Genomic DNA, 9,319 nt, shown 5'->3' with positions numbered 1-9,319 from the left:
CTTTTTATTTTCTCCAAATAATCAACAATTTTATAGTGCATAATTTAAAATTATGACCACATAAAAACAGTGCCTTGTCTTAAGTAACAATAAGCAAGGCTGCAATAAGTTCAAATCATGTTAAGTATGTAAATTTGTTTTTTCACCATTGGATATCAAACCATACATCAATGATTCAGAGCAGTTGGACCAATGCCAATACTTATTACCACTCTTAACAGACATTACACTGCATAATAAATCTTATCAATACTGTTGTCTTCTGAACCTGCAAGTTATCTGTTAATGATTAAAAACCTTTCAACAGTGTAGAAACTTATAAGGACCAGTTACCTATAAATCAAACTTTCTATTCTCATTCACAGAAAGTCAACTATATTTTAAGTAGCAGTCTTAGAAAATACACTAAAAATGAATTATTCATCATACTGCAGACTTAATTCACCATTATTTTTCACTTCTATTGTTATACTTTTACTGAAGTTAAAATGCAATGGGTATCAGCTAGATTCGTTTATATTTCATAATTTTCAGTAACATTCACATTTAGAGAAAAAAATTTTGAGCTGCTCCCAATTTCATAAGTAAATGTCTGCTTGGAATAATACAGACACCTATAAAATAATAAATGTTGATCACTATACATGTATTCTGCTAACCAAAGTGCAATCATTTTCTTGTATTCAATTCATACACATTTTTTGTGAAGCTTCTTTATTCTGCATGCACAATTCCAGCACAGATTAGCCATAGTCTGTTGTGTATTATAGATGGATACGCAGGTTACATGTGCTTCTTGTGGTATACAACTGAACAGTGACAACAAAAGTATGAATACTATGAGTTATACAAAATTTATTCACTTTTAAATATAAATATGTATGCATCCAATTTTAGTTCTTGAAATTTGCAACAACATACTGCAAAGCCATGGCATTTTATAATAAAAGTCCAGTACAACGATGAAAACATTTTGTCACAAGAAAGAAAAAAAAACTCATGAAATTTTTGCCATTCCTAAATTTTTCCTTTTATAACTTCAAAAATTCAGAATTTACAGAAAAATAAAACAGCTGATAAATAAATAGCATATTTAATGATACAACCACTTCACTGTGCCTAATCTGAGATATCAGTTATTACTGAATTTAATAAGATTGCTATAATAGGCAGCCCTAGAAGCCAGACATTTGATTTTGTCATGTATGTATATTGCTTAAGGAAAGGCTAAGAAAAAGTATAGAAAGGTAGGTAACACTACAAATCTAGTTTCTACTTCTATGTTTTCATGTGTATTTTAATATGTCACACAAACTGCTGAAAATATTGATAATTCCCTGTTTTGTAGCTTTTAGTTTAATTAATAAAACATTGTTTTAATCAAAACTAGAACTAACACACTTATGTCAAACCATGCGCAGTTTTGTTTTGAATTATTGCGTATTTTAGTAATGGAAGGGAAATTGAAAATTATTACTTTATATTTTCAATAGTTTGACATACTTTAGACACTTGTTTGTATGTAGCAAAAAAGGTAAAAATTAGTTCAGTTTTATGTTATTTGAAGTAAAAATAATATCAATGTTTGAAAGCAAGGTTGTTAGAAGTCTTTTTAATTTATTTTGCTAGAAGTAAACAAATTGGTTTTTACTTTTGAGTATTGTTTGGTTTTGACTTTCTGTGAATGTTGCATATCATATGGGCAAAATGTGACAAAGTTTATGCCCCAGGTTTAACTTAGAAAGCTACCTATAATTTCATTTAAATTATTTGATCGATACAAAAACCTGAATTAAGATTTTAATCTTTTACCTTGGTGAGGATGCTTGCCTTATACACTGGCTCATAAATTTAGTGCATTTTTAATTAAGCAGAATAATCTCTTCAAAATGGGCATGCATTCTGCTAACCCCAATGTAAATATTTTCTTGTATTAAATCCACTCACATTTTTGTGAAGCTTCTTTATTCAGTATGCACAATTCCAGCACAGATTAGCCATACTCCTTTGTCTGTTATAAATGGGCACACAGGTTATAAGTGCTTCTTGTAGTATAAAACTGAACAATGACAACAAAAGTCCATGTACTATGAATCACACAAAATGTCTTCACTCTTAAATATATATATCTGTATATTTACTATGGAATATTTTTTTTTTGCCATGTCCTTGATGTCTTAATTTCAAGAACTGTATTTTTTATATGTGTGTGTATGCATATATATATCAAATAAAATTTTAAACTTGCAGTTACTTGTATTTTGTAAATATATTTTAATTCTCCAACCTTTTTGCTAACAGGTTAATTTTATTCATACTGAGTACACAATTTTGTGAAAAGAAGACAAAAATATATAAATATAAAACAAACCTGTTAATTAGGTCAACTGTGATTTCAGAATTATTTCCTATCTTCTCTTCTACCAGGTCTATTATAGTACTTCACATTATCATACAAGTCTTAAGGATTATTAAGTGTTTTTGGCTGACGATATCTTATTTTGCTTAATCCTCTGAATCCCTATTTTCTGTCAATTCATAAATAGTATATAATTTATCTATCATAAAAAATTGTTCGATTCAAGCTACTATGAACATCATTGTGAAAAAGAATTTCTTCAATTTCTTTTATGACTTATGAATTGTCAAACGTGTAAAAACATAAATAATGAAACCATAATACCAGTGGTGCAGTTCATTTTCCATAACCTAAAAGAAAGTATAAAGTTTCTTTCTTTCTTTCACACCAAAACCATAACATAGAGAAGCTGTACAACAACTTAATATATATTTCAGCAATTAATCTTAAAAACTTTTGTCAAGTAGATGCAAATAATTTTCATAAAGGTAAAATAAAAATAAAACTGCCTAAACTATTAGACAAGTTCCATTTTAAATATTTCTAAACTAGTTAAGAAATAAATTAAGTTTTATATGTATAAAGAGTTAAGTATGAGCTACCTAAATGATAAGAGTAGTATCCTGTGAGACATATCCTACAAGAGGTGTGTAACAAATTCAGTTGTTTAGGTCTAAGAAATATTTTTGATTCTGCATAAATCAGTGATATTTTACAACTAAATAACCTTAACTACAAAAGAGATGTGTCAAACATTAAAAAAAAAGAAAAAGATCAATCCCAATTTCCTCTTTTCAACACACACAAAAAAAAATAAACCTAAAGAAACAGATGAAGGTATTTACCACTGGTCCTCAAGTTACTTGTGTACATGCAAGTCAATAGAATTAAAATTTACATGTTATAACATTATATATGTACACATAGAACATTAAGTTACCAATAAGGTTTATTTTAGAAAAGTGCCCCATACACCTTACACTGACATAATAATGAAACTTCTTGAGCTACATTACCAAAATATACAGCTCTGAGAGTTGAAAGTGAGCTCCAACAACCACATGTGCATTACTCGCTACTAATGTCACACATTTCTCAGATCAAACTACCAACTGCTGATGCAAGCATCTACTTGTACTGTTTTGTAAGTAAATTAAAAACTGTACTCATACAAAATAAAAAAAAACAGTAATTATAAACAATTTCATAAACACATACACATCTTTCATAATTCAATGTGCATATGCACATTTCAGAGAAGGTAATGTAGTGCTTTGAAATATATGTATGTTAAAGAAAATCAATGCCTAGTTTTCTAAATATTTTCTTGTTCCCATTTTTTTAAATCCATTAAAATTTAAACCATATAAAATAAGGATAAAATTGAATAGAACACTTTTTAAACAAATAACTAACATTCACATCATGCACAAAAACATCACCATACAGGAAGTAGAAATGAATCTTTAAGGGTACTGAAGTCATCACTGGCAGATCCTGGACTTTCTTGCTTCTGAAAAAAATTGTAGAGCCTGGCCCTGCTGTATTCCCAAAACCTGACTGACCAACCTGGTGAAACATGTGCACAGTTGGCCTTCACATTTAAGGCTGACATCCAATAAATATCTGAACTAATTGGTATGAATATCAGTGGTTACTTTGAGTCCAGTACAACAGTTAGCAATTACAAGCTTTAAGAAATCATAATCACTGGATGTTGTTTTTTGCATTATTTTATAGATGACATTAACGAAACACTTAGACACAAACATCAGTTTCACCAGCATTAACACTGCTTATTTTCACAAAACTTGTTATTCTTGTTCAGCTTCTTATGAGCACAAATGCAATTATTTCAAAATCTTCCTTAATTAATATTTTTTAAAGCGTTGTTGTCAAAACCAACCATGAAGCTATTTAGGTTGGAATAAGCCAAACACATTTAGCTGTATAAAATGTACAATGATATATTAATTTTTGATACACCAGCATTATAAAAATAAACATATTACACCATCTACACAATGTGGAGTATCATACCTTATATTATCAATTAAGAAAGACATACGGCATCCAGTAACTCCTTGCTGAGATGAAATCATACTGCTATGAGACCACAAAGAATGATGTCACGTCCAATGTTTTTAACCGAATCACAGAACTCTGAGACACAATTCACACAACTTCCTCATAAGTGGCATTACAATGCTAATCAACTGTCAGTGTTGATAAAAAGCTGTAATATCTGAAGTTCACTGTCTTAAATCTTCCAATTAATTAAAAGGATGAAATTTCACACAAAAGCTTTGTCTGTTGTACGATTATATGACGAGTAGTCAGAAAAATGTAATTATCTTCCCAAGGGGTTTCTAGAAGGAGCACATGCATACTTTCTAAAACAGAAAGTAAAAGTTCCATTTCAAGAGATATATATGCTCATCACTCATTGATGGAGGTTCGGGTCCACAATAAAAAAAATATTTTAGAATCTCACTAATATAGCGATAAATATTGACATTTTTCATATTTGAGATTACTCATACACATTTTTATGTTCTCATTTAATAGACATTTTCTTAGGCTAATAAACACTGAAGACAACTTCACAACCTGATCTTTACTGGTGAGCATGAAAAAATATCAGATTCAAGAACAGGATGATGAGAATAAAAGGCTTTAATTTATGTATTACTCAAAATCTCTTTATTTTACTTTAAAGGCATAATAAATATTTTTGGAGATATTCTGCATTTAGTTAGAAGATGTTTATAACAAAATTTTTTTGACACTTCACTTCTTTCAGTTGTAGCACATGTGATTATTTTGGATGTTTTAAGGTAACATAATCTTGCTGGCATTATCTGAAGGTAAACACTTAAATGCGGCTGGTGGTGAGAGCACCTGAAAAATTAATCAAACCACTCATCATCATCATTAGGGTTATCACTCAGAACAGTCAGTGCAGGTTTTTGAGAAGACAGGGCCTGGATTAAGTTGATTCCAATTGTTGACCTTGATAGAAAAACTAACCACTTGCGTTGTTAAAGGTGTTTTACACAGCTGGGTCGAAGAACATTTGACACGGTTGCTGCTTGAAGTAACACTCAAAATAAACTGCACATTTATAGTTCAGAACTATTCGTAAAGATAACAACATATAGAGATATTACATCTGACAAAACAATATGAACAATGATGCTTTTTATCTGTCTACTTCACATGAAACACCACACTGAGAGACAGATGAATTTCTTGCTTTGTATCACTTTAAACACTTTAACCGATCACTGATTAGAACAATCAATTAACACATATTGCTCTGATGATCTATTTTCACTTGCGTTATGTATCACAAGAGTATGAAGAGATTGAAACTGAAATTTATTCTGAAGATATGCGAAAAACAAATCAATTTCTGGTTTTATACTAATCACCTCTGACACTAAGGCGAGCGTGTGTGTCATTCTTAAACAGGCACACCACGGTTTTCTTATTTTCGCACAACACTATTTTACTGTACTTAAATACCGATGCACTACCTAACGTAAACACAGATGCAAATTCAGTGGTTGCCATTTTCAAACTAAAGCATCACGTGGTTGTGGAGCCTTGCTGCTTGTAGAAAAGAAAAAGATGGTTAAGTATTAATGTTTTTTTACATTTCAAATTTTTTGATGTCATGTAAAGACATTTAATTTTTAAAAACTATTAGTCAACTTCATCTTTTTTTTCCTTGTCATAAAGAAAAATTGAAATTGATCATTACAAAGGTATGAATAAAAAAAAATTCCACATAAATAACACATTTATATACTTTCCAGTCCAAGAAAGAAACATTAGTGAATGCAACTGAACACAGTAAAAAAGAATACAAAACCTGAAGAAAATTACAATTTTTAACATTTTGAAATTTACCTGATAATTATAATTTTTCATTTTTCATAACATTACTCATTAAAGAAAAACCAGATCTTCAAATAAGTTGTTAGCATTTGCCTCTCTGCTCAATGATGTTCATAAAAAATGCTATCAAATACAATTAGCTTTTTAAGACATTTCTTAATAACCATTATTATTCATCCTGTCCTGAGCACATGTATAACAGTTTTTATAAATTAGTAGAGATAGCAGTTACAGAGTATATTAAGCTTTGTTTTTTACAAGTATACTACTTGCTTAAAATTTAAACGAATTATGAGTACATGAATACAATACAAAGTAAACATCCAAAGTTGGGACTTTTGCACCATAATTTTCAAGACAGTCACATGAAAAACTATCATACTACTATGAATAAACACCTATTAAATTTGTTGTGGTCTGTGAAATTTTCACCACACACACACACACACGCACAATGAAAACCAATACAGCACAGCACTTAAGCTGCACCTTTCACCACCACCACCACAATATGATCTTCTTTTGAACACTCACTAGTCAAATTTGGGACAATACGTCTTAACAACTCTAAAGTAAATTCACATGGAGGGAAAGCATATAAAACTCCATTTACATCTTTGCCATCTTTTTTGGCACTAGTAGCTGGTAAAGCAACAACACCAGCTGCCTCTTTTTGTTTCAAATAAGACACTAAATTCCTTAGAGGACGCTGCTGAACAGCATTGGTTGAATCATCTGAAGCATGGATTGAACCCGGCATTGTAAGGAGCATGCAATGACCATGAGTGCCAGCATTAGAGATCCTGCGTGAAACATCCTCCAGTTTTGGTTGATCAAGTCGGAGTCGCTGAGTAATCCTAAGCATTGGTGCATCAACAGAATTAACCTTCATAAGAGAATCTACAAGAGAGGGATCTCCACTACATACATGCATACGAGATGGGAACGAACTATTCTTTAGAACAAGTCCACCATGCCATGCTACAGGGCAGCATTTTGCTAGATCTTGGAGATTTGTGACACTGTCAGCAACTGAAACAACACCTTCTTTCACAACACTATCAGGTATCAGTTTTCTTCCATTTTCACTTGGCTCACCATCAGTATGCCCTTGGGTTCTTCCCACTTCACACTCTTTATCAACTTCACCTTGCTCACGTTCTTTTCTTTCCAGATCTTCCTTGGATAATCGAACAATATCACCTTTTGTCCTTCGAGGAGACATTGGATCTTTGTTACTTGGAGTTCTTTCATGCTCACCTGGTTCAGGAGTGTGTGATCTAAGAGAATGTTTGAATGGTACACCATCTAGTCGGGCTAGTGTAGGAGCTCCATCCGGAAGACCTTTCTCATCTGGGGTCACTGGTCGTTTACGCCTGTCATTCCCAACTTCCCCACGTCCTCCCCTGCCTGGTTCATCCCAACAATTTTGTCTGTCTCTGTTCCATTCCCTATAGTCTCCTCTACTGTGGTCATCAAGTTCTAATGGCCAAGAATAATAAGATGGCGAATGAGGAAAGCCTCGATTTGGTGGCCAGTCTGGACCACCAAAAAACTCCTCAGGTGGTGGAAGGTCACGCCCTCCACGATGAGGAAATGGAAACTGATCTACTGCATCATCTCTAAAATCAGGTCTTCCAGACTCAAAATAGCTATAAGGTCCTGGATCTGCAAAATCCACTCTCAGTCTTTTGTCTGTACCACCCAAAGGAAATCCACGCATCTCTTGACAAGCTGCTTGTGCAGCATCAATACTATCATACTGAATATAAGCATGGTTATCACCTTTGACAAAGTCAATTTTCCTGATGGCTCCAAACCTATCAAATTCTCTCTCTAGGTGAGACAGAGATGTCCATGGGCCAAGTCCACCTACCCAAATTCTAGTTGTTGGAGTTGCTTTCCCATAACCAATTTTACACTGAAACTTTCCAATGTATTGACCTGACATTTCAACCTTGGCTCTGTGAGCCATATCAAGGTTCAAAAACTTAATAAAAGCATAAGCATTTCCCTGACCTGGAGGGGGTCTTTTTACATCAATATCTTCTACAACACCATATCTTTCAAAAATTCGACGCAATTCAGTTTCAGGAATTGCTACTTCTAAATTTCCAACAAAAAGTGTTCGAGTTGCTTTGTCATCTTCTTCTGGTGGTACATGATGAAGGTAGTTAGGAAATTTCTCTTTTTTAGCTTCATCTCGTCTATGAGGTGGGGGGTGAAAATCATGGTGCATATCATGTCGCATTGGTAGTTCTCTATAAAGAGGTGGGGGTCCAAATGGAGGTGGCCCAGGACTTGGGTCAAAGTTACTATGTCTCCCACCCCCTGAACGTCTACCCATACCCCCAGCACTTCCTGTTGAATGAGCTGGTGACACACTTCTCATTGGACCATAGTCAGGGCTCATACTCCTGTTTCTTCTACCTACCAAATCCCTATCAAAAATTGGATCAACCTGAACTGGTTTGTCAAAAAGTATTAAACGAGATTTTGTATGTCTAGCATCATGAGCATCTTCATATGTTCTAAAATATATGTAAGCAAACCGTTCATTACTATCATGACATACTTTAACACTTACTTCACCAAAACGATTGAACTCCCTGAAAACTGCATCACGTACGGCTGCATCTGAAACTTTATGATGTATATTACTCACACACAATATTTTGTAACTGTACGGACCGCCTCGTTCTGATTTCATGCCCCGCGAAATATCATCATAAATATCGCGAGAGGTTAACGGCATCGAACTACCACTTCTACCCATTGGCATACCTCTTTCTAACGACGAATCTCTGGCTGTAGTCCTACCACGACGTTGATCGCTGGATGATTTGTTTACCCCACGCCTGTCTCGTCTATCTGAAGATCTACGATCCCGAGGACTATCATCGTAACGTGATAAGGAAGAATGCGAACGTTTACTCTTATTAGGAGAATCGCAATCTTGTTGTCTCTTCATATTTAAGATATGTTTAATCAATTTAACGTAAATTTTTGAACAAACTACTATGACTGAAACTTGAAGCCTGCGTAGCAACCTCTCCC

The 9,319-nt window shown here is 33.3% G+C and overlaps 1 protein-coding gene across 1 annotated transcript; it reads right to left on the bottom strand.

Annotated features, from left to right (window-relative positions):
• Window positions 1–6,688: 6,688 nt before the first annotated feature.
• On the bottom strand, window positions 6,689–8,829 carry LOC106469445 (putative RNA-binding protein 15). The gene has a single exon (XM_013929941.2). It carries the CDS (start codon window positions 8,673–8,675, stop codon window positions 6,741–6,743), a length of 1,935 nt encoding a protein of 644 aa, XP_013785395.2. The 5' UTR covers window positions 8,676–8,829; the 3' UTR covers window positions 6,689–6,740.
• Window positions 8,830–9,319: the final 490 nt, after the last annotated feature.

Source organism: Limulus polyphemus, unplaced genomic scaffold (assembly GCF_000517525.1).
Source record: "Limulus polyphemus unplaced genomic scaffold, Limulus_polyphemus-2.1.2 Scaffold3490, whole genome shotgun sequence".
NCBI classification, from domain to species: Eukaryota; Metazoa; Arthropoda; class Merostomata; order Xiphosura; family Limulidae; genus Limulus; species Limulus polyphemus.
Note: the sequence above shows the minus strand (reverse complement) of the source record. Positions and strands in the feature narration are given on the sequence as shown.